Consider the following 27,310-nt stretch of genomic DNA (forward strand, 5'->3'; position numbering starts at 1 on the left):
ATTAAGGAAGTAATTAGTGATAACCAACATGGCTTCACTAAGGGCAAATCATGCTTGGCAAATGTGGTGGCCTTCTACAGCAGGGTTAAGTGTTGATGGACAAGGAAACAACAATTGATGTCATCTACCTCAACTTGTACAAAGCACAACATCCTTGTCACTAAATTGCAGAAACATGGATTTGACAGATGGACCACTGGGTGGGTAAGAAATTAGCTGGGCAGCTGCACTCAATACGCTGTGGTCAACAGCTCAGTTTCCAAAGAGACCAGCAAAGAGTGGTGTTCCTCAGTGGTTGGTACTGGGACTTGTGATGTTTAACACCTTTTTTGGCAACACAGGCAGTGGAATTCCTTGTACCCTCAGTGTACTTGTTTACAACACCAAGCTGTGTGGTGTGGCTGACACGCTGGAGGGAAGGGAGAACATCAAGAGAGCCCTTGACAGGCTTGATGGGTGGGCTTGTGCCCACCTCATGAACCTCAACATGGCCAAGTGCAAGGTCCTGCATCTGAGCGAGGACAATTCCAAGCATAATTACAAGCTGGGCAGGGAATGGATTGAGAATAGCACTGAGAAAAAAGACTTGAGGATGTTGGTTGATCAGAAGCTCAACATGAGCCAACAATGTGTACGTGCCACCCAGAAAGCCAACTGTCTCCTGGGCTGCATGGCCAGAAGGTCAAGGGTGGTGATTCTTGTCCTCTACTCCACCTGCAGTACTGTGTCCAGTTCTGGAGTCCCCAGAATAGGAAGGACATGGATCTCCCGAAACAAGTTCAGAGGAAGGCCATGAAGATGATCAGAGGGCTGAAGACAGGCTGAGAGACTTGGGGTTGTTCAGCCTGGAGGAGAAAAGGCTACAGGGGGACAGTAGAGAATCCTTCCAATACCTGAAGGGGCTACAGGAAAACTGGGGAGGGACCTTTTATGCAGGTATGTAGCAAGAGGATGAGGACTAATGGCTTTAAACTGAACTGAGTTAGATTGGATATTAGGAAGAAATTCTTTCTTATGAGGGTTACCGAGAGAAGTTGTGGATGCCCCCCCCCCGAGAAGTGTTCAAGGCCAGGCTGGATCAGGCTTGGAGCCACCTGGTCTAGTGAGAGATGTCCCTGCACATGGCAGGGTGGGTTGGAACTAGATCTTTAAGGTCCCTTTCCAATCAAAACCATTCCATAATTCCACGATAGTCTTTTTCCTCCTCTCTTACATTATCTTCATAAGACAATCAAACCAGAGATTTTGCACAGTAGCTACAGCAAGCCTCTTGCTGACATGACATTTAAAGTCCACGTTTGCCATGAACATTCAGGAATAAGTTACCTTCAGTCTTCAAATTCAGTCACCTAGACTGGTTTGTTCAAATGCAAAAACATCCTCTGGGAGCTCACACCTTTCATATTTTGATGACACAAAGCTTTGTATCATCTCAAAAGAACACCAATGAAATGGATATACCCCAGCCTAGAGATAGCACAAGCAGATTTAGATGGTGTCATATTACCTGTTACATGCCTGGTTCTGATAAATCCAGTCTAGTCTTTAAGACTACAGAAGGGTGCCATTGATTTTCATTATTATTTTAACAGATAATACAAATATGGCAAAATTGTTTTTGACAGGAAGACATTTTTATCTGAAAGCCACAGGCCTAATGAACTCATCTACATCACTTTCAAAATCCAAGTAACGACACTTTAAAATTAATCCACTTCATTTTCTCTTTTTTTAAAAAAATTCCCTGGAATTGGTTAGCTGATCCCTAATGTGATTCCAGAGTCTGTCTATTGGTATACAAAAACCACTCTACCTTCTGCCACAAAGCTGTGATACCCAAGTTCAAAAGCAGTTTAAACATACATCTTAAAGTAATAAGCTAAAATATCAGAAGTCCTATGTTACAAACCTGAAATTTATGTTGGAAAGTAACATTTTCTCTTTGCTAGGCTTATCAGTGTGCAGCACTCAATAGGAAAAAAAAGCCACACCCAGCTGTACAAACTGTACTTAGCATATTTATACGTAACAGAGAAGAAAAATTATCTTTCTTGTTTAAGCATTATGAAACTCTTACATTCTCCTTCCCCTGAAGCTTATATTGAAGTTCCACTTTGGAATTTAGTTTCTATACCTCAAATGAGAAAGTCAACCAGACTTTCACTGCAAAATATTTATCAAGTGTGCTGCTATTGTATAAGCATAAAGTTACTCAAAGCTATTACCAGCACACAGTAATGCTACAGACCTGCCAGCCTGAAGGCTTTGGTTTCACACTCTCCTGAAAATCATGTTCATGAAGTTTAATGACATTTTGGTCAAACTCAGGAGCACAATTTGAAGTTACTTTTTAATTCACTAACAAAAATCTTGAATTCTTTAAAAAAACAGACCTCCTCACCTTTGGAATACAAAAGAGGCTCTAGAACATAGTTCTTACAAAATTATATGTTCTGTGAAAGACACATTCACTCCATTACATCACCTGCAGCTCCTGTATTCTAACAGAACTGGTTCTCTCCTCTTCTGTGGCCTGAACAGCAGTGCAATGATTTGCCAGGTAACATCATCTGGCACTGGGAACCCACAGGCAGGGAGAAACTAAAGCAAAGAGGAAAAGCAGAAAGAAGCTACAAATTCTCCCATCCCCAGCAGAGCACTGTCCTCAAAAAGTGCTTAGATATTTTATACATCTCCTAATCTTCACATTATTGCTTTCTGAACAAAAAAATCTGCACTTTAGAGATTAAAGTGAAGCTGAGCATATTAAACTCCACTTAAGAGCACTGCATTTCTGTTGCTGCTACTGTTCCACAAACTGTATTGATGCTTCCAGTCAATACAATTTTTACCAGGTCACCACAACGATCCCAAAATCTTAACTTACAAGTGCTGAAATCCCAAATCAGGTCTCAACACTATGAATGATAAGCCACTAGCTTGATAGTAACTGCTCTCAGTTGCTGTTTACTAACTCAATATTAAGGGATCACTGGGCACCCCTGCTGCAAACTTCTCCTGTTAGCACATAGCAATGATCATCACCTGCCAAGACATTCAAAATTGCAGCAGTAACCTCATTTTTACAGACAATCCAAATGGAAAAGAAACAAACAGTACAAGCAACAGACTACAGTAGTTTATATTCCTGTTCAAAGTATCACTCAGAGTTTAGCATGCATCAACATTAATCAGCCCTTTGATAGCACTGACCTTACTATTTCTGTAGTAGTAGTTGTAGCAACAAAGAACAACCTGCCTGGACTTCAGCAAAATGACAGAATTGTTAAAATCTGCCACCAAATGAGTTTAAATTGATCACACAGTCAGATATGAACAGCTCAATTAATCATATTAATATAATCAATTAATCACCTTTTTTATTTTTATGACAACATCTCCAAATAATTTTGTAACACTGGCTGATGAACTCTTTAATTCTGAGTATTATATGAGTACTTGTTCCTAGGCAATGCCTTGGTTTATTTGAGATTCTACATTTCAACTATAAACAGGATATTTTTCCTCCTTTGACTTATTACAGACACAATTTAGTAAAATTAAGGTTCTTAAACTGTATTTACCTAGGGATCAACTATAGCCAAAGCAACATTACTCCAAATTACTTCCATACTGGCAATTTTTTTATTACATAGGGACAGATAATCAGCCCTAAGGTAATGACAGATTTTAATCAAAACTCATGTTTGTTACCATCTAAAAGAGAAATAAGCTCTCTCAGGATCAAGAAGAAAATCCTACTTGGAATCTGCTGAATCACTGCTCCTCCCTGAATCACTGCTCCTCCCTGAATCACATTCCCCATAGTAAACAGGACTTTATACTCCTCTGTTCAATTAGTCTCACTAATTTAAACAGAATTAATGAAGAACTACAGTCATATTTTAAGCAGTGACAAGTGCTAAATCAAAAGAAAAGAAAAAAAAAAATCAATATATAAACACTTTTTGGAGCTATGGGATGAGAACAGATAAAAGCTCATTTTCCCTGCATTCTATTGTTCTGTTCAAAGAAACAAGAAAAACAGATGTTTCTATACTGAGCATGGCATTATGATCTGCAAATTATTTTCCTTCTGTATTAGCCACCCCCTTGCTAATAAAACAGACATCAATTAATTATCTTTGAAAAGAAATCCCCCTGTCTTCTATAGTTAAGTTTTACTGTTTTATAATGTACCTTGCAGATCATATATTACTGTACTCAAATTATTGATCATTAAATATTCCTAGCAGGGAAGACCAAATTATGCAGAAGAATGACAGTAGAAAAACCACACTGAAAGAATTTTCCCTCTTTTGTGAGGTTCTGATTAAGATGACTCAACCAGCCCAAAAAACCTCAGCATTTCATTTGCTGTCCTTGTTCATAACATTCAGTAACCCGGCAGGGCTCAGATGAGAATTAGCAGAATGTATATTTGGTATTGAGGTAAAGGAAAAATGAGACCTTATAGCTGTGTAAAGCAAATTTACTGCATAAAATGGTTAACTATAATCAACTTTTCTGAGAAAATTACAGCCTTAAGGCTTCTGTTTGTAATGCAATGCTCAGAAAGCTCCAAAGGAATACGTGTCATTTGCAAGTCTAGAAAAAAAATCTAAAATCAAATCTCTAACAACAAGAACAAGATTAGGTAAATCCATTTTGAGTGCTGGCAGTCAGAGAGAGCAGACTAAGGAGCTGATCTAGTTCATTAAATGGTTTGGGTTTGTCCTTACCAGAACAACTGAACTACATGGACATAGGAATGACCAGTTACCATGCATCAGCTACACAAAAGCAACTGGCTACACAAGTATTCTTAATCCACTGTAATGAGAATTAAAGCACTTCATTTTACATCTCAATGACAGAATCTTAATGTCTAATCCCTTCACATCTGCAAGAGGTCACAAACATACATACAGACATATCACAGTTCACTGGTGGTATGATGGTAACTTACTGACCTGTAATGACTAGTTATTCATTAAATAAATCACCAAGAAATACATGAAAAATTGACTACATAAAGACAGAAATGTGTGTCTCACTTTGCTTCACTCATTTATTTCATGCTTCAACAACTAGGTTTACTTCTGATTATTCAAATCCATAAAAAAATGTTTTTCTTCAAATCTTCTCCATGGTGCATGCAACTACGGCACAAGAATGCACAGCAAATGTTCTGTATATTCAGAACTCCCCTGAGAAGCAGAAATATATTCATGTCCTTTTGCATATACTGAAGAAATTTAGGATTTCCTGGCTACAAATACACACCCACACACTACGCAGTACATGACCAATAAATCCCATACAACTGGGGTATGTATCTGACCTACTGTCCATAACATATTTATCCACATGGACTAAGTGCAATGTGTCCCAGATGGACTAAAAAATTTCAGAGCAACAAGCTTAGTATAGTCTAATCTGCCTGATTCTTTGAGGCAGATTCTTTCTGGGTTTTTTTGCCAAGATTTCTGGCATTAAAAAATCCCGTATAAATGGCTGATTTCCTTTGACAGCACTTTCAGGTGACAACAGGAAAGATGTCCAGGTACACCCAGAAACATGACAGCTAAAATTCTGCATCAGTCAGTTCACAGCTGAAGAAACAGAGATTCACAGTCACTAAATCCACATATTCCATGTGTGGAAACACACTTGTGCAACTGTGCTGGTGCAGATCCCCACCTGCCCCCAGCTGCACTGCTAACACCAGCCAACACTCTTCTTGCTTCAGTTACAAGTGTGGTGGCCCCAGTGTTGTTCTTGTTTCAACAGCAAGTGCTGTGGGCTGGGATAACCAGGCACTTTCTGACCTTGCCTACTGAGGCAGTGAGATGAGACAAAATGGAACCTTCTTGTCCTGGTACAAGAGCAGTGAACTCTGAACCTTGAGACTCAACAGAAGGGCCTCCCTCATCCTTTTTCCCCAGTGCCTGTGTATATCACTCCAACCCAACCCTGACGTGATTTTCCCTGTCTGTTTAAATAATTTCTCCTGATCTCCAATCACATTAAAATCACTTTCCAGTTTCTTTCATTCCTTGAATGACCTTAAGTCCTTCTCTCCCCCTGCACCAGAAATGTAACAGGAGTTACAGCTTTTGCTACTTGCCTCTTCTGGCAGTGATAATACAGTAGCAAAGTAAAATATTCTGGTTTAAGTCAGAGCTGATAATTCCAGAAAACAAAAGAGATTTGAAAACCCTTCAATGTCATTGAAAGATGATAATTTCAGATTAACTGCATACACTTTAGAGGTTGATTTGGTTTGGGGGTCTTTGTGGTAGGAGGGGAAGTTGGTTGATTGGTTTTTAGATTTAAGCATACAGTAACATCTGATGAAGCATGTAATTACATTAGTAACTAATAAAGTGTACATAGTAATTTCCCAACAGTTTATATGACCTATCATTCCCAGAAGCCTCTTTAGCTATGCTTTAAAATATACCATGTGGAAAAAAAGGGTTAACTAATTTGCAAACTTTGCTAGTGAGAGTTGCAGTCAGAAAACCCTTAGCAACAGTAGTAAGAGATTAAGAAATGCACTTTTAAAAAACAAATTTTTGGAACAATAAATGTATTTAACTGACATCTTTCAGTAAGCAACGAAGAATGAAGTTCATTGTCAGAAGGCTGAAAAAAAAAAAAAAATTTCTAAAATTTCTATCCTTTTTCTTACCCTCTCCATCTCTACCAAGTTACATCTATGGACAAGTTTGAAGAGGGAAGAAAAATACATTTCCAATAAACCACTTTGTCCTCTGTGATCCCAGTGGAAAAGACGTATGCTGAATGTTTCTACTTTTACACACTCATCACCTGAAACTGAGCTGCTAAATCATCATAATGATAGTATCACCACGTTATTAGCAGAGTATTTTATATATATTATACAGAATACTGTTATTATTATAGTATTGTCTCAATCTATTTGAAACTAAAGGCATTCTTGTAATTTGGGAAGGTCCTAAGTTCCAAGAAGCAATCAGTATTCACTAAACTCCCCTTTAATGGTGATGTTGTGTCCTCAGCTCTTGTCTTATTGGACAAAATAAATTAACACTTTTCATACCAGCATGGGAGATTAGTGCCTCCACAAAAATAATGAAATAACAAAAGGAGTAAAACTGCCTGTATCCCATCCTGTACCACAGATTCAGGTAACTTGTAGATTTAGTAAAAAGCACTTACCACACCAATTCCTTCAAAAGCAAACACTGCAGTCCCAAAAAACAGTGGGTATTTCTTCCAGCCAACCACAGGAGGCAGTTTTCGAGGATCCACTATATCCTGAACAAAACAAAATAAAACAAAACAGCGCTATTTAAAGCACAGTAGTTGTCCCTACAATTAATTAACTGATTAATGTGTTAAGCTGCAGGAAAGAAAACTCAGTACATGCTGACAGTGTTTACATTGCTATTTACAATCCCTATTTTTCCTCCCCAATGTAGTCCTTTACATACATTTAGAGCCACCTTCCCATTCAAACAGACATTTGCAGGTTCATATTACTGACACCAGAAATTTTCATGTTTGAAGTATCATAATAGTGTGTATGAATGAGCATCAATTAAAATAAAAAGGAGAGCTCACACCTCAAGCTCAATCTTGTGCAAACTTGTCAGAGTACTGCATTTTCTAATCTGCCTTCACACTGCACAGATGTTCTTCATAACCATAAGGACAGTAAAAAAAAAATATTTTTAAGACAAACTGAGTTCCTGCAGAATAAGTAATTAGTCTATTTCTCCCCTATTCTCTTCTATGTAATTTATCCTGCCTCCTTGCCCAGACAATTCCTCTTGCTGGCATTTCTGCCTTCCTCCTCATCCTCCACTTCCCACTCATCTGATACCACTCATGTGAAAGCTTTCTCAAACAGATGTGGCACACACCACTTATCTACACCATGTGAGCAACAGTGTCTACCAGAGAATCACAGAAATCACCTCTGACTTTTCAAAAATCATAACAAAGAAAAATGTAGAGGTTTCTACATGTGATTTTTTTTTTCGGCCATCAGTTCGATTTGTGCCATTAAGAAATGCTTCCAAATACAAGAAATAGCATGAACCAGAAAATGCAGCAACTATTCAACTTCTCAGGAGACAGAAGTCTCTAGTATGTATTCTTAATGGGCAAGTATTCAATTTTTCCTGAATGTACTGGAGAAACACTAGAAAGAAACACTGCTGTTGAAAATGTTCTTCTGTTGCAATGAGATTGACCACAAAGTAAAACCTTGCACATTCTGCATGCAACCCATAAAAAATTCAGATACTCTTCCACTCAAGGAGTCCAAGTAATTACAATACATATTTTTATTATGTTTAGTACAGCTGCATCAAAACTACTGTAAAAGTCCATATTCAAAGTGTATCTCAGGTTTTAAGCACCACCTTAAATTGTCTCAATTAAATATAATTCTGCCTTCCAGAAATTACCTCTAAGTACATATCTACCAGAGATCTGCTGCCATATGCAATAAATACAACATGTCACACTGAAAAAATATAACAGACTTTTTTATACTCACTCTAACAATATACTGGTAAATGATGACAAGGCTGACAGCCATGGACAGATTGGCAAGCAATGAAAGGAAGGACAGGCTCTTAAGGTCACGAATAAAGACCAGGAGGATCATGAATGGCAGGAAACACAGCATGTATATTCGTAAATCAGTACTCCTTTTTTCAGAAGAACTGCTGGTGGCATTGATATTTATGGGAGAAGTCTTGTTTTCCAAGAATCCTTCATGGACCTGTATAAAAAAAAACGTGTTAAACAGTGGTAGTGCTGAAACTCTGTATACTACCACATGACTCTTTCTATAGGGGAATTTATTGCTCTGCTTTCTTTACCTGCTGAGTGTCAGGCCCTTCAGGGCCCCTGTACTCTCAAGAGGGGAAGAAAAGACATTTTTAGCAAGTGTTCATCCTTAATACAAATGGTGAAATCACAGCCTCAAAGACCTGAGAGTGTCTTTAACCCACCTCTGACTGAAGAAGACAGCCTGGAGCAATTTCTGTCAGATTCCTTTCAAAAAGGGAGCTTAGTAAAATGAATGCAAGCAAGACAGATCTAGGTGTAAACATTAGAGTTATGCCTTTCCAACCACATCTCAGCAGAATGCATACAAAACATGAGAACATGAACCTGCCTGCCTTTATTTCATTTCAGATTATTTTATTTGTGCTTCACTTCACTATTTCATTAATCAGCTAACTCAAAAAAATCACGAGGTCTGAGAGAGTTGAGAGTTGTGTATCCATTAATAAACAATAATAATAATAATAAATACTACTAATAATAGGCATATATAAATTCATGTGTATAGACAAGCAGTAGCACACAATCTGAAAGTGTATTAGGTTTTTTGTATATAACATTACAATAATTGCTTATTGAATTCGGAAGGCTGTGTTGGAGACTATTCACAACGTTCATTCCATTTTTGGAAAAATGTTACTATGGCCATTAACTGCCAAAATTTGTTTTGTGAAAATATATTCTGTTGCTATGTGTACACCACAAACTAAAAGAACTGGCGAGTTTTCTGCTTGTTACAAAATGGTAACAGTTCAATTCCATTTGTTTGAAATCTTATCCTGCCTTTTCCCTACAAGTGTATCTTTGCCACTTCCCTTCTATTGCATTTGCCATCTGTATGGCTGTGCTTAATCAGTCACATTGCAGAAAGTATGAACAGATACTTAGTTAAAAAAAAATTAGTTCCTCAGAAAGAAACTTAAACAGAAATGGGAAATCAATGAAGAAAATACCTAGGAGTCAAAGTACTGTCAGACAACCAAGTACTATAGATACAGCCTGAAAGAATATAGAACTGAACTCAGAGGAAGATGGTATAACCCTACGATCTCAGGAAGTGTACAAGTGTTGCAATGATTAAATATTACTATTGTTATTGCATTGTTCACAAGCATGGTCCCAAGACTAATTTGTGGGCAACTCTTTTACAGTGGTTTGCTTTTTTAAATGTCAGCTGTTATCTGTAAAAGTGAATTATTAAGATCACAGATCCTGCCTCAAAAAGTACAAAACTTAAGGCTGTTACCATAAAATGGTCAAGTATTAATATTGCAATACACGTTTAAATGTAGCTATGGCAGTCCTAAGCAAACAGCATCATTTCTAGTACAGAATGGCAACTATTTTATAGGTCACAGTAACTCAAGGCTATTGATTTTTTTACTTTGAGCAAGAGGATGTAGGAAAGAAAAGAGGACAGGCTGCAGATCACAGAATCACAGAATTATTGATGCTGGAAAAGGCCTCTGAGGTCATCAAGTCCAGCCCATGACCTAACACTACTGCATCAGTTAGACCATGGCACTAAGTGCTTCATCCAGCCTCTCCTTAAACATCTCCAGGGATGGTGACTCCACCACTTCCCTGAGCAGTCCATTCCAACTATGGCAGATAAAAATACAGTGGAAAGTCCAAATATGGTAGGCAACCAAGGGATCATTGGGACTGTGAGAATTTCATGAGTCAGAGGGAATTAGCTGATGATGTGAATCCAAGTGTATGTCAACCAAGTCATTCAAATTGGCAAGTTTGACAAAACTCATGACTTTACAAGTCCAGGAGGAAAAAAAATTGCAAAATTCACTTGAATTATTTGAATTATTTTCTCTAGAACAAAAGCACTTTTCATAGTGAAAAGGGAAAGATAAAAGATAAAATTCCGCAACCAAAACTTCCAGAAATCTCACTTTAAATGAAAAGTGAGGACACTGAGCATTACAGAAATGCTGACAGTTTCTGCCTTGCAAGACTCTTAAGTGTCACTTACAAAACATTTAACTTTTGTTAGTTTTCATTTAGAAAGCTGGGGAAAACACCTAATTACATTTTCAACTGAATTCCCGTAAATTCATGCAGCTACAATAACTCCCCTTTGCCAAGCAATATGTCAAACACTTAACCAAATTACTTCCCTAATGTCACACCAAGTAAAGGTCTCTGCAGAAGTTTCCTGCTTTCCCAGCATACTTAAAATAGAAACACAGAGCAAACATGTTAAGAGCTCTGCATGCACTCACAGGTAGCCAGAGCTGCTCTACAAACAGGGACACAGAACAGGGTTTTCCAAGAATTACAGAGTGATTTGAGTACGAAGTCCCACTGAAAACCTCAACTCTAACTTAATGTGTTTTCAGTTTATATAAATGTCCATAAGCTTGATGACCTATTAATATATATATATATATTCCTAAAAAAAAAAAAAAATAGCTGCATGCAGAATACAGGCTTTTTTAAAATACCACAGTACAAATCAGCTTCTACTCAAATAATTTCCAGCATTCAACCATTTCAGTTTTCTCTTAAGAAATTCTATTTTTATACAAGTCCAAACATTACCAAATTTCAACACGTCATTCAGCTGCAGTTTACTCACTAATATGGCTGGAAAATTTCATATACAATATTCCATATAGTTCTATTCAAGATTAGGTCAACTGTGATCAGCTACCTTGATGATGGCCGTAAGATCAGCTAACACCTCCATGTTGTGTTAAGGTAAAGTGGTCACACAAATTGCCTTTATAATTATCTGCCTTTTATCTTCACAAAAACATGACAGAGGCAGAACATACTATAGCTGCACACACTCTCTACAACCATCATCAGATGAATGAGTTTTGATGCAGAATTAGCAAAATAGAGCCAACCAAAATTATCAGACTGTGACTCCCTGACTCTAGCTTCCAACCTCCTACTTGCAGGCTTCAGATATGAGTGATAATCCTACAACAAACCACAAAACTGCAGCCTGCTTTACAATACTGTAAGCATGGACCCCTTCTCCCCATGCTCTTCCCTGCCCAAAGGAAGGAATGGGAGGCCAAACATATTTTTTAAAATGTCGTGACTCGCAGGAGCCTTCATCAGATCCTGTTCTTTGAATTACTTTAAAAAAAGAAGTTAGGGCATCAAAACATTTCATCTGTGTGGGGAACAAAAAAAAAAAAAAAAAAAAAAAGATTAAATTCCAAACCTGCTAAGCGTAGATAAATATTTTGGCTGCGGCAGATGTGACAGCAAAGAGTAGCAGAGGAAAACTAATGAAGACAAGATTATACCAATTGGTTCAGTTGCAGGCTAATATTACCATCACTCTGCAAGTCCTTTTAATAGATTTTAAAAAAAAAATCATACAACAGTTTTAAACTGTTCTAACAAGAAACCAAATACAAAGCAGCATGAGGAGGAGTTTGTTTTGTTTTGGGGTTTGTTTTGTTTTTTTTAACTCCCTCATATGCTGTTTAGCTCAGTGCAAGCTTACTGCTGGCTGTGTTAGGATGGACTGTGACTCACTATCCGTCTATCCGAGTCTCCTAAATATTACTCTTGGATTCTTGTTCTGGACAACAATCACTTTCAATCTCCCGCTGTCTCAGCGAGGGAATCACTGCATATGGCAGTCATGCTGGGCCAAGAACAGCAGACATTATTTGTCTTTTTCCTATACAAAGCAACATAATCTGACAAATCACCAGAACATAAGCCAGATCTTTTCACCTATCAATTCAATGAATCTCTTTTTGATAAAGGCACACGTACATATTCTTTTGTGTATGTCACAGAGCCCACTGAGCATTTTTCAGCTTCCAATCTGAACACACATTATCTGCATTTTGTTCTGTGCTTATCATAATCATACCTGGGAATAGCACAAATGCTTCCCTAAATCACATGAAGAAATGACATGATGGTTTCAAAAAGGAAGTACACAGCCACTGAAGTCACCAGGCATAGAGGGTACAAAGGTTAGTGATGCTCCCATCACAAGGTGACTTCATCAGAAGTCACTTCAGTTATTCAAGCATTCAATTAGATGCTGGTGTGATGTCTGGAACAGCTTCCTTTACAGAAACGCTTCACCAAATGTCTCCTTTAGATAGCCCAAGCACAGCATCTGCCAACTTCAGCTCCATCCATAAGGAACAAACACTTCTGCAAATCTCGTTATCAGATTCCTGATGTCAGATGCACAGAAAATATCTAATACACAATTAATGACTGGATAAAATTCAGTCTTCTAGGAACACACTTCCTAGAAGAACTATCCCAGAAGCAAGAAATAATTCCATTTCCTTAGCCTTTTTGATAGAAACCACTGTTTCCTTGTCCATCAAAACCTGCTCCTTCTGTTATAGTCTATGGACTTTCCAACATCCTGAGGGATCAAAAAAGTAGCCTTTGAGCTCACTGGTTCTGTCTAATTCCTCATTTACTCCATTTGGAGCAACAGTATGTTATCAGGCAAATAAAGACTATATTGTAACACTGTGATTTGGCATGAAAAGGCCAAATAAACGTTTCATGGTTTATTTAATTCTGTGATTCCATTAGTACTCACAACTCAACTTTGCAATAATAACTTTGCCCTTCTAATTTTATGTCTAAGTACAGGTTTTTAAGTTTTGAGGTATTTTTTCCCTTTTTACAAAAGTGGAAGAAAAAAAAATTCAATTATGTAGCATCTCATTGATGGGTGACCTTCAAAGTGCTAAAGATCCAATAAAGTGATCCTACACAGCAAGAACATGTTTTCATTTTTTTTAGAGTTTTCATCAACAAAAAATGAGAAAAGTAAGTATTCAAAAGTAAGGTGTCAAACGTCAAAACTCTTGGCTTAAGGTCTTCTGTTGCTCAAGTGGGGAAAAGCACTACATGAAAGGGGACCATACTCTTATGGCTACAGATTCTTTTTTCTATTCCAATGTGTTCCTGCTCCCGTCCTGCTGCAGCCACCCTCCAGCTGTTTGTTCCAGTTTCTCCATTCTTCTCCAATTCTGAACACCTTCACCTCTAAGCCCCTTATTTGCATGCCACCAGACTTAACCAGAACTCTTGCCAACAACCTGTAAACACAGTGCCCCAGAAAAATATTCCTTAGGAAAAGCTTAATTTGAAAATTGATATAACTGGAAATAGTCTCGTAGCATAAATTGTCTGGAAAGTATTAATGCAATGCAGTCAACACTGTTACAATCCCACAGACTAAGAGAAAAGATTCAGCACCAGAAGCTACACTGTATACCTATTAGTGAGATGCATATATCAAATGTTCCACAGAATCCAAAAGATTAAATAATTATTTAGACTCACATGCACCACTGTGTGTCTAACTAAATATTCCCCTCAACATAATGTGGACTGATAAATATTCCAGTAATGTACCAGAACCACTACAAAATGTCTTACATTAGTTCTCTGAAACAGTAAATAAACAGAAGCAAGACACTACTAAATCTGAGCTGGCATTAGTTTTAACTGAGAAAATCAAAGAAAAGATCTCAGTGGAAGTTCTCAGTGGGCTCAATTTGCACACACCAACATGCAAACATTATCAGAAGAATATGAACATAATGCAGCACTATTGGTTATGGAGTGGTATGAGTACCATTTATTACTATGTTCTTCCCTTCTGTTAGTTCCCCAACCCACTCCCTCTATTCAGCTGTCTCATCCTTCCACTACTGAAAATAATTCCATTTAAAGCAGTAAAATTTTGTGTTCTTTGGTGCCCCCTGCGGGACAAATTTCTGCAACATGAAGTTGACAGAAGAAATAGCAATCTATCTGCCATGCACTAACCTCCCAAGGGCACATTCTTCCTCCTCATTAAAGTAAGTTAAACTATGCCAAACACCTTTGTTCTACATTTTGGGTAGAGTAAGAGTCCATATGGATGATTAATACTCAGCCACCTGCCATACTTTATTCCTCACTAACTTCACTAATTAGAGCAGCATACGTTTAGATACAGATTCACCCTCATTAGGTTTATGTCAAGTAAATAGCCATAATCTTATAAGCAGAAAACCAGCAAAGCACATTGGTGAAGTCCTGGCATCTTAATTAGCCCATGGTGGAGAAAGCACAAGCTCACCAGTGGCTCCCATGTGAGCAGCCAACCTGTGCAGGCTGCCCTCCCATGGACCACTGGCTCAGACACACGAACTGCTGAGTGTGCAAAGGACCAGCAAACACCAGGGACCTCATAAACAGAAAAATCTCCATCAGTGAGAAACAGAATAGCTTAGAAGGACTGGAGAATGAGAGACAAAATATGTGAAGAAAAGCAGGAGCACATGCCATGAACATGATAGGTGTGGGTTTGTTTGCTTTTGTCAGCGACAGAGGGTTGTGAGGGAAGAAGGGACATCTGGGTCTTACTGAAAGGTTTGAGGGTTGCTTGGGAGGTGTACACACACTTGTGGTTGAGGGGATTCATTTGCAATTTTTAATTGACTTCTTCATTGTTGTGGCCTTAGGGGACACAGCCCTATGTGAGGACCTATACATAGGGAGTTGTTTAGGACCCTGAAAGATTTAAGGGGGCAGAAGAGAGAGGGGTCAGCATTTCCTGCCATACCCCACAAAAGACAGGTGGATGGGAAGGTCAGTCCCCTCACTCCTTCCTCCCTTCACTCATCCAACATCTTGGAGAGATGTTTGTGCTCTTGGTCTTCAGGCCACTACATGCTCTGTGGGATCTGACTCTACTGGGTGCTGGGAAGAGCACTGGCCCCTCTTTCTGAGTCAGCTCTGCCACAAAGGACTTCTTGACACTTACATCAGTGACTGCTGATACCAGGTTTTGCACATATTGGTGTATTTTTCATTGTTACCCCAGGTGTTGCTATTATTTCCTTGTTCTATTAAACCTGATTTTTGGAACTTCCAACCTTCAAATCTCACTTCCTTACTCCCCTTTTATCTTCCCCTGGGAGGATGGGGTGAGTAATACAGAGCAATTCTGTTCTCTGTGTTTTGGTTCACCCTGACCACTAAAGAGATACTTCCGTAACTATGGCATGATGAAATATTTGATTTTTAGATATCCTTAAATAAATCAACTTGCACAAATGCATCACAGTCTAATAATTAGTTTCAAATCTTTTTAAAAATCTATAACATATTGAAAGGTTTGCTTAATACTACATGTGCAGTAGTATTTAGAATAAAACGCATAAGTAGTGTTTAAAATGGATTTAAACTTCTATTTGAGACAGAAAGTGAAAAAATATTGAATAAGAGGATTAAAATACAACTTTAAAATTGTGAAAAATCAATCCAGTAAGGAAGCACAGAACACCCATGTTGGAAAAAAATGTAAGAATTGCCTAGAATGCACCTCTGCAGGAAAGGATGAAGAGATCAATGTGGATCCCAAGTCAGTCGAGAGTTAGCAACAACATGCTCCTGCAAAATGACCAGCATACTGAAGTCTGGAACACGATCTGCAAGACCTGTGAAATAACCCTTCAGCTCTACTGGTCACAAGCAGAACTTCAACTAGTGTGGCATAACCAACTTCAGAGATAAAACTTGAAAAAAAGAGAGAGATGTGACTAATTGCAGAGTGTTCACAGAAAAGCAAGCAGCAGTATTAGAGCCTATCAGGTCTGATTCTAGCAGCTGTTACAGGGGAGACATGGTAACAAAATCTGAGAATATAAAAGATATGCACAAATAGAAAAGAATAAGTTACTTGTAGCTTGAACACAAAACAAAGACCTACAACACATATAAGAAATTTTAAGCTTCTACAAAGAAGCAGTTGTCTAACAGGTAAGAATGCATTGGAACCGACTTCTGATGAGGCTGTGGAAATTTCAAAGTCAGGCATCTTTGGGAACAAAAATGAGGATTGGTTTAAATACAAATAGATTCTGTGGCAGATGAGACCATTCAAAAAATGTGAAGAGACTAATCAAGAACCAGAGAAAGGGAAGGGAAAAATATGCCAAGGAGGTCAGGAGAAAAAGATAAAGTTAGCAGAAGGCCTCAGGGAAACAAAAAAAAAAAAAAAAAAGGGGGGACAAACTGGCTCCAAGACCAGTTTCAGACTTATTTTCTATCACTTCCACAATTAACTTTAAATTCAACACAGATCAGAGGGTAATGAAACCACAAACACTTGCACAAGATCTGAATTCAGTTCACCTTGTACATTGCTCCTTTTTACCAAAAAGTTTTCTGTGGCAACCATAGTAGCACCCATTCTGTGCATCTCTTAACTTCATATTTTACAAGCAGTTCTGTTGGACTTCAAAAGGACAGAAAATAAAAGTGAGGGAAAAAGAATCTAAAGCCGTAACTGTTTACATACAGCAAAACATTACTCACTTGTTTCACATTTTCTGCCAAGAACACAACATACACACTACAAAATCCCAGCTGTGTTATCACTAGGAAAAAGTCCACAACATACCTGAGGGAGAAAAAAAACCAGATGCATTATATATAGGATCCAAACAATTAACTCATTTCTACTTAATACAGAATTACTGCTCTTTTAACAGTAGTTCAACTGCTATGTTCAAATGCCACATTAATCTCAGGAGCACTGCAATGCAGCTTCCACATTGGGCACAACAGGGTAGGTTTATGTTTTTTAAGATAACATTGAGCAGGCATTAAGACTTAATGATGTTGTACAAATATAACCAACAGATGTGATGCACATGCATCTTCTTCTGGAATCCATTAGCCCCTGACACAGCAGTTCTCCACCAGGACCAGAGATGAACTGTCTCAGCCAGTCAGAGTTACACAACTTTCAGCAATTCAAGGAAACAAACATTTTCCCATCTTACTAATTGGGTCTGTATCAGTGTATCCAAATACACATTCAGACACTGTATTTCATCAAAAAAACACTCTACACTATGGTTCAGATTGGTTCTGAAAAATGTTATACATAATGGTGGCATAAAGACATGCTGTAATGAAACTCTGCTATAGCCAGGCATACAGCAGAGATCTGCCTCAGAGAGTGGATCTGCTGCAGTAGTGTTACTGGAAATAAAAGTGCCATTTGTATCTTCTAACAGTTTGGTGCATTGCAGAATTGTCATTATATTTCACTACAAACCATTTTTTTCTTGTAATTGAGCTCTATTCCAGCCTTACAAAGTCATCACAAAAGGTCTTAAAAACCTAGCTCACCTTTTTCTCATTTGAAACAAAGTAAAACACTACACAATATGCTGCATCCTTAAAAGTAACAGCACCAAAAAAATTCTTCCTCAAGTGCAGAAAAAAAACCCACACTTTTCATTTAGGTTGAACAACATGTCTGGGTTTTTGAATTTCACTACTGTGTAGATACACTGTAAACTCAACACACTGTAACAAACACTGTAAGCAACAAACAGCAAAGAAAAAAATTGTCTTTTAAAACAGAGGGATAAAGTATTATTATTGTATATGTACATATGTATATGTATATATGTGTTGTATATAGCATTATTGGTATGCTATATTTAAACAGAAATCAAGAAATCAAGAAATTGCTTTGCTTTCTTTCAGACTAAATATAGTGAAGTGGTTCACATTTGCAGTGTCAACCTGCTAAAAGAGTGAACTGACACAGAGAAAAGTGCTTACAGTAAGAGAGTGAATACATAAATTACTTCACTACATCAGGCAATGCAGAACATATTTTGGATTATACCACATCTCTTCCTCTATTACTAAGCACAATTCTTTTCTTCACAGCTCTTATAGACCTAAAAACTGAAAGACACTCCCTAATCCTCCCATGTGACCACTACCAGCTGGCAGCAAAAAATTACAAATCACGCTACATTAAAATATTTCAAGTATTAAGAGAACACATTCTTAAAGCAGGCAACACCTTACCGAAGAGTAAATATCTTAACCATTCCAAGTACAGCCATTAGTTTTTAATAACAAAAAATGGATTTTTTTTTTCCCAAATCAAATTCTAATGCAAACTTACCGTCCCCAAGAAGTGCGTTTCTGAAGGGCAGTCAGGGGCCCCACTTCCATGGCACAACTAACTGTATCACTGTACCCCAGAGAGGATTTTTTCAACCTGAAATCAAAGAGTGAAAAAAGAAGAGTTACATTTAATACACTTTTGTCCTCCCAGGATTAAAATAATTAATCACCTATGGAACTTTTCTGCATCTGCCAATTTTGGTACGGTTTGGGCTTCCTTCCCCTGAGAAGGGCTGCTCAGCACTCTACAAGCATGTGAACCACAACAAGGTTCTTATAACATCACCCTAAGAAATTCATCTCAAATCTAAAAGCCACAAAGAACTTCAACAGGATTCAACAGATTTTCCTGGACAAACAGTCAATCTCAATTGTTCCAGTGATCTTAGCTTTACATAAAGCTTCAAAGGGCATTCAAAACTACAGAGGAAAAGGGGAAGATTCAGGAATTACAGAAACACTTCAAAGAACAATACACATTAAGCTGATAAGATAGTATTTTCCAGCTACAGGAACATGAACAGATTTGTACTTCTATTCACTTCAAAAACTTCACAGTAGTTTCTCAATTCAAGATTCTCTGTGACACCTGACAGTTAAGATAAAATGCTCAATAAAAGTCACTATTACTCCAAATACTCTACCAGTTATATTTGAATAACTGCTTCCCCAAGTAGTGTACTTGCTTGGAGGAGTACCTAGTGTTTATCTGCTCACTACCATCATCATCTCAATACAGTCTTCTAGCACTGCAGTTTCAAAGAATCAAGTTGTGATTGATTCTCTCACATCTAATGTGAGAGATCTCATCTAATCATGATCACATCTAATCATGAAAGACATTAGCAGCAATTCTTAATTATCTTTTATTCCTATTAAGTACTTATGAACAATCTATTAATAAACTGTACACTTCTCAAAGCTTTAAAGGTTCAGACACTATGAAGAAAGAAGGATAAAGAAGGACTAATGAACTGGAGCTAAGCAATTAAAACTGTAATGTAAAAGACTTAATTAATTGCCAGCAAAAGTAGGGAAGAGGATACTGGCCAACAAGAGTTAAACCAATTTTATTTTGTGTCTGATGAAATAACAAATATTTTTTCAATGTTTTAAAGCAGTGTTGCACAAAGCACAGCTATCACTTTTATTTGCAGGGTAAGAATTTCAGCCTTGCTTCCTTCAAGTACAAGACTCTGAACTGAAGAAATTAACTGCTACAGCATCAGGACATTCTGTAGGTCAAAAATCAGAAACAGTATAGAACAAAAGAAAGTAAAAACACTCAAACTTGGCAACAGAATGAATAGTTCCTTATTTACCTCTGACATAGGCAGTGGCTGCAACGTACCAAGATGTGCATACAGTGAACTGATATAACTCCTATGACCACAAGGCTGATTGGTCCGACCTGATATGGGGCGGGAAAAAAAGAACATAGGGATAAACAGAATTTTTCATTAAAATATGCTGGGGGAAAATCTTTGGATGCAAAAATTCGTATTATAGCAAATAAATAAATAAATAAAATCATGCAACTGGATTTTTTTTCTCTCTTACAGGAGGATTTGCTGATGATGTTTGATGGTATTTCTTATTTTTAGTTTACTACTTGACAGAAGGCTAACTTGGGGGCAATCAAGCCATAAATATCAAATGGGAATTAACAACTTCACTCTTCTAACAAATTCATGAAGGTATTTGGAAAAAAAAAAAAAAAAAAAAGAAAAAAAACAAAAAAACACTGTCCAGAAAAAAGACTGCATTTCTGCATTTACTGCACAGTTTGAAGCAGTGGTTTGAATCACTTTGAAGTGGAAATAGCAATAGAAGTTTCTTTCCCTTACATAAGTACATCTCATAATATGCAGTATTAAAAAAAAAACCCACAACCACAACCCTGATAAGTTCTATTATTACTGTTACAGATCATTTGCAAATCAAATAATTCGTTCCAGAGTATAAGCCATTTAGTCATAAGGTGAAAATTTCACCTGATTAAATGTAGCCTGCCTTAGGAAATGCATTTATTTGTTACCCAGTATATAAACAACCTGTGCTATGCTCTGTGTCTGCAGAAAGATTGATTTAACAAGCTGATGCTGCATCCTAGGACGTGCAATCTGGCTCTAGACAAGTCTGGACAAAGATAAGGCAATCCCAGAATAACTATTCCTGTGAGACATCACAAGAGTCTGAGTGAATCAAAATCTTTCTTTTTCAGATAAAGTTTTTGTTTCCACCAGAAAAATACTTTTGCTAAGCAAAAATACAACATATAATACAAAGTCTTCATGGTGAAGCTGTGACTTCTGAGAAGAAAACTTAAAAACCTCAATCTTCCATCCTAAATTCACCAGATAGAAGAGGAAAAATAGAACACAACTCTGTTGAAGTTGATAGTGACAAACAGAAAGTATTAAAGAGTTTAGTATTTCAGACTCAGACACAGATCTGTAGGTCTTTCTAGATAATTTTTCTAATACATGAAAAATAAATTAATTCTTACCACAATGCCAGCATTTTTTATTGCAAGTGGAAGACCAAGAAGCCCAGTTCCAATGTTTCCCTTGAGAAGGTGCATAAGTGTTTGTATAAATCTGAGAGTAAAAATATTACAAGCCACATTAGAAGTACACTGAGATTTGTAGAGTAGGGGGAAAAAAAAAAGAAAAAAACCCACAAAATCACAGTCTCTTTCATGTATTAATAATGAAGGGATAAACTGTGAGTTTCAATTACTTTAAGGTTGTCTAGATACTTTAAAAATGTCAGCACATTCAAATAATATTCTTATTCATCTTTACATGTGAGCTCCCTCAGCTAAAACATATAAGTCTGATCTTTAGTTCTTTCTTCCAGCTTGTGAATTTTATTTTCTGTGCGGTTTTATTGGCCTTTTGCCTTAGAGTCAAAATTGCCAGGTTTCATCAATGCTATTTTAGAATCAGTAGCATTCAAAACAATTACCAGCTGCAAATCACAAATCTGACAGCCACAAAATCAAAAGAAAAAGAGAGCTTTAACAAACAGATGATTTCCAAAGTCTTCTGAAGTTTCTTTACAGAAAAAAAAAAAAATCAAAACCTTCCTTAAACAGTGCCTGGATTTTGAGTGACCCAACCATTTTTTAAATGAGCACCTCAGAATGTCTGGTGGGCAGTATATTGTTAGCTTCCAACGAAGGAGAACCTACTCAAAATGGGATGCTTTTGGGCTGGACTATGCAAACTCTTGATGTATAACCACAAAGATGTAATGTGAATGCAAGAAAACCCTTCAAAAGTTCAATAAATGACTCATGACAAGTCAGAGGCAACAAACTTTAACAAGCTGACACTTCAGAGTAATACATACGTAATGCCACCTTCATTATCCAGCTGGTAATGCTTCTCAACTGGCAGGAAATTATTGTCATGCTCTTCATCAGAGACGGCATCTGAATTCTGTTCATCAATTAATGGCTTCATTACTTCCATGTCTGTACATTAGAGTTAACACTACATTAGCATTAGAAACAAACATAAGAGTTTAGAAGTAAACTTAAGTGATTCCAAGTCCCCATGCCATGAATTTTACATGTGTTCCTAACTATAAAGGCAGATAAACAACACACAGCACAACTTCACACGCAAAATTCTCTTTAATGGGATGATGAGCATCCCAGCTCATCATTACGGCCAGACACCACAGTTTTTCATTGAGAAAAACAACTTTTAATCATGAAAATGTTGATGGTTTACATCATTTTGCAAGCTAATGCAATGCAAAGCAAAACAGGAAAGCCATTCATTGCTAAAAAACATGAGATTCATCTTACCCACCATTAGCAATTGCAAAACTAAGCCTTTTGTCTGCTCTCATCGGTGGTCAGCAAGGGCACTCCCCAGCCATCCCACCCTAAAATGTTTAGGTAAAACAGGTACTCAGCAGATGTCTCCAGTTATTTACAAGAGCATCAAGCTAAAGGAATTATACCACATGCTGTGAAAACTGCAATTTCATGAACCTTCTGGAGTTGCACAAGCTGCCAACATGGTTGTCAAAGGCAGTCCTGCCATCCAGCTAAATAACATCACCAAGCAACAGCAAGCAGCCAGTAGTGAACAAAACTGCACTGCAGGCAAAACACCTCACACCAGTTTAATGTTGATTAAATTATAACCATTTTGAAATTATTACAATTAAGCAAAACAAATCCTGCTAAGAGCAAAAATATTATTTACCTTACACTTGTCTAACACAGTACCCATTCATGTGTGCAATATCACAACTTCCACCATTTTCACCAAAAAGGAAACCCCTCTGATTTAAAAATTTCTCTAAATTACTGAATATTTCAAAGTGAGCAAGGCACACGTTACTGAATTACCACTTTATGGACTCTGAAAACATTGGAAAATACCACAAAGGACATATGCTATATTAAAACACACTTCACTATTCAGCAAGTAAAAATATTTCTGAGTGCAGACTAGTGCTTAACTATACTAAACTTACGTATTTTGTAAAATATATATGCTACCTAAATACTAGGGAAATCTGTAACAGCAGTGAGACTGCAGAAGCATTAAGAAGAAGTTATGGGCAAACTGACATCTTTGAAGTACAAAGTGGCTTATAAAGCTGCCAAATACGAGTTTTATTTTGGGGAGCTGTTACGGTCAACCTGATAAAAATAACCACTTAACTTGAAAACAAGACACATGCACAAAACCCGACAGGAAATACAGAACATACTGAAAATTAGCCATTGCATTCTGGTTGTGTGATGAGGTTTAGTAGTGAGGGGCAGAGGGACAGCTACAGAGGTGGCTGCTGTTGGAAGCTGCTAAAAGTTATCCCATGTCTGACAGAGCCACAAAGCTGGGCCCACCACTGGGCAAGCTCATCAGCAATGGTGGTAGTGCCTCTCTGATAACTCTTGTTTAAGGGGAAAAAACTGCTTCAAGAACAGCAGCAGGAGAGAGGACTGAGAATACAGGAGAGAAACAACTCTGCAAGGTCAGTGAAGAAGGAGGGAGAGGAGGTGCCTCCTGGCACAGATTACCCTTCAGGCCATGGTGAAGACCATGGTGAGGCAGGCTGTGCCCTGCACGCAGCCAATGGAGGTCCACGCTGGAGCAGATATCCACCTGCAACCCATGGACAACCCCACATAGGAGCAGATGGATGCCTGAAGGAAGCTGTGACTCAATGGAAAGAGTGTTCTAGAGCAGGCTCCTAGCAGGACCTGTGGACCCATGGAGAGAGGAGCCCACACTGGAGCCAGTTTGCTGGCAGGACCTGTGATCCCATGGGGGACCCACAATGGAGCAGTCTGCTCCTGAAGGACTGTTTGGAATGCCCTGAAAGATCCCATGGAAAGGACTGGAGTTTAGTCTGGAGAAGAGGAAGCTCAGGGAAGACCCCATCAGTCTCTGCAACTCCCTGAAAGGAGGTTGGAGCCGGGGGGGAGGGGGGGGGCGCCCTTCAACCAGACCAGTAAGACAAGAGGGCATGGACTTAAGCTCTGACAGGGGAGGTTTAGGTTAGATATTAGGAAAAAATTATTTACAGAGTGGCTAATCAGACATTGGAATGGGCTGCCCAGGGAGGTGGTGGATTCTCTGTCCCCGGAGGTTTTTAAAAAGAGACTGAATGTGGCACTCAGTGCCATGGTCTGGTAACCACAGTGGTAGGGGATTAAGGGTTGGACCGATGATCTCAGAGGTCCTTTCCAACCCAGATGATTCTGTGATTCTGTGACTCATGATGGAGCAGTTTGTGGAGACCTGCAGCCTGTGGGAAGGATTCCCATTGAAGAAGTTCACAGAGAACTGTCTACTGTGGAGGGAACACCACATCGGCATGGGAAAGAGTGGAAGGAAGAAGGAGAACCAGACCCCCACTCCCTATCCCCCTGTAGAGAGAGGTAGAGAAATCTGGAGTTGAACCCAGGAAGAAGGCAGTGGTGGACAGAAGGTGTATTTAAATTTTGGTTTTAATTCTCATTACCCCACACTGATTTGATTGGTAATAAATTAAACTAATTTCCCCAAGTCAAATCTGTTTTGCTGTGAGAATAATTGGTGTGTGACTCTCCCTAACTCAACTCAAAAGCCTTTTGTTATATTTTCTCTCCCTTCTCCAGCTGAGGAGGGGAGCAATACAGTGGTTTGGTGGGCGCCTGGCATCCATCCAAGGTCAAGCCACCACAGCCATTCAAAAAATCTTTAAGGTTTTTATGAAACATTAGATGTCGAAACCACCAGTGGAGCACTGAAGCCAATTCAAAGCAAGAGGAACTTAAAAAGAAAAACTGTAAAACAAATGTAAAATACTCTACAAAGCAGAAGGTAGCTTATCCAGGTATTTAAAAATAAAAACATACAGCTCAAACTCTCCTTAAAAACAGCAAAGAATGATCTGAATTTGGTTTCAGAAGAGTTGAAAGCCAGTAATGAAAGCACCTGACAGAAGCAAAGATGCCTGGTGGAGAGCAAAACCAGTGGCTCAACTAGAAAGTATACAGTAAAGCCAATTTATACTTGTGATATTGTAATTATACAAGTCAAGGCAGACTTAATCAGCTTTCACTACATGGCACATAACGAATCGATCAAAAGAAAGGCCAGCAAATTAGTTCCTTCCCTCTACTCCCACAGCACTGTGTTGATTAGTTCTGAAGTATGTAGTAAGCACCCTCTGAGCTATGAGCCACTGGAAGAGTCATTCAACACCCACTAAGACCTCTGCACTCTTCTTCTGGAGTAAAAGCTTGTCCCCTCAGGAACCAGACAAAACAAAGTGTCAGCACTGGAAGTTTTACCTAGTGAGCATGTAAGTAGGCTTAATTTCATTTTTTAAAAATATTGAGTTTAAACTAATAATCTTAAGTGTTTTCACTAGCAACAAGCCAAACTATGATTGTGCATAGCCTGTGATCATATGAGATTCAACAACATATTTAAGAAATCATTGTTAAATTATTTTACAGCTTTGAATACATCACATTTTGTAGAATGCTGTTTCTAATGCTAAGTAATAATGAGAAGATGCAGCAAGTAAGGTTCCTCTTCAGCAGTGTGAGGGGATCAGAATGACCCTTAGGACAACAGCACTGGTGAGTATCAGCAGCTGCTCAGTTAAGGGAGCAAAGTGAACTGCTCCTCTTCCATTCCAGCCTTACTCTGAAACATTAGATATACACATACTTACACACTGTTTACCACACAACCAGCTCACACTCAGAAGGCTCTGAATAGTATAGACATCCCAATTTACTTTTCTCTCAATTTCCTGGCCTTTCTTCTGATCACGAGTGGAGTCCTTTAAGAATGGATTTAGACAAACTTAAGCATTGCCCTCCTTTTTTAAGAAGACTTGTTTTCTAAGACAGTAAATTTTTTGGCTCAAAAATTCATCTGTCCTGCTTAAAGCCACCTGGTCATCTCAGGATTATTGTTATCCCAGCTCTGATACTGATATATCTGACACCACACATTGTGGTGTCTAGAAATGCTAAGCAACTCACTGCTCTGCAGAAATACAAAGAAAACAGCGCCTGCCCTGAAGAGTTCACAATCTAATCATCCTGAGTTCACCTATATTATTTTTGACTTTTTTTTTTAATTATGCGTCATTTTTAACTTTTCCTGTGAAGAGGTTCCATAGCTTACTGAAAGACTGCTTCAGAGTAAGCTGTCCTTAGAAAAGATTGCTTCTGAGTGTTTTTTATGGTTTATTTTGTAATCTATTTAAATAACAGTCCTGTTAATTAAAATACATTCCACAAATGCATATGAAAATTGCATCAAATAAGCCCTAAGTAAAATACACGGATTTGTAATAACCAGTAGGTTTAGTTCACACTAGAAAAATCTTCAAACAGAAAAATGTATAGCACTACAGAAAAAGATTTCAGTATCGAAATCCTTAACAGCAAGAAATCTTAAAGGTATTTAGGGACTTGAAAATAAGCTTAAGTCTATTTTTTTTTTTTTTTTTTTAGTTAATGGTATTCCAGACACCACTGAAGAAGTCATCTACTTCTTTGTCAAAGAACAGCACAGTCAGACTGGCACCATATGCCATCCATCACCAAATCCAGTGCTCAATCATGGGACACAATGAAAAGTTTGCATCATCTTTATTCAGCACAACTAAGAACGAGGAAATCCATTTCAACATAAACTTTTGTTTTTACTTAGCCAAAGCACCAGCCAGTCTTCAGCTGGTATGAATTTCTTTTCTCCTTGTGCCGCCACAATAATCTTCTCAGATTAAAGGCTGTCTTCAGAGTGTCCTTCACAGTTATTTAAATATTTGTCATTGTTTCTGCTTTCGTCTGTGAACACTCATGTAAGCAGGATGCCAAAAAGCTCTGCAAGTACTGCTACCATCAAGCAAGGCAACACAAAGCACATTTCAGCTTCTTCCAAAATTACCACTGCAATGTTAAACTGATTCTTCAGCCCACTGGGAAGATAAATCAATGATTCATTACAGCTAGACATCA

General features: G+C 38.0%; 1 protein-coding gene across 1 annotated transcript in view; it reads right to left on the minus strand.

Moving 5' to 3' along the window:
• The window catches only part of SLC36A4 (solute carrier family 36 member 4), a 101,803-nt gene that overhangs the window by 70,232 nt on the left and 4,261 nt on the right, over positions 1-27,310 (minus strand). The window contains exons 2-8 of the mRNA XM_071733624.1: positions 22,168-22,291; positions 21,320-21,410; positions 20,133-20,221; positions 18,809-18,904; positions 17,191-17,275; positions 8,558-8,785; positions 7,210-7,308 (exon numbers count right to left, since the gene is read on the minus strand). Coding sequence (XP_071589725.1) covers positions 7,210-7,308; positions 8,558-8,785; positions 17,191-17,275; positions 18,809-18,904; positions 20,133-20,221; positions 21,320-21,410; positions 22,168-22,291 — 812 coding nt within the window. The remainder of the gene's footprint in view (positions 1-7,209; positions 7,309-8,557; positions 8,786-17,190; positions 17,276-18,808; positions 18,905-20,132; positions 20,222-21,319; positions 21,411-22,167; positions 22,292-27,310) is intronic.

This window comes from Heliangelus exortis, chromosome 1, assembly GCF_036169615.1.
Source record: "Heliangelus exortis chromosome 1, bHelExo1.hap1, whole genome shotgun sequence".
Lineage (NCBI taxonomy): Eukaryota > Metazoa > Chordata > Aves > Apodiformes > Trochilidae > Heliangelus > Heliangelus exortis.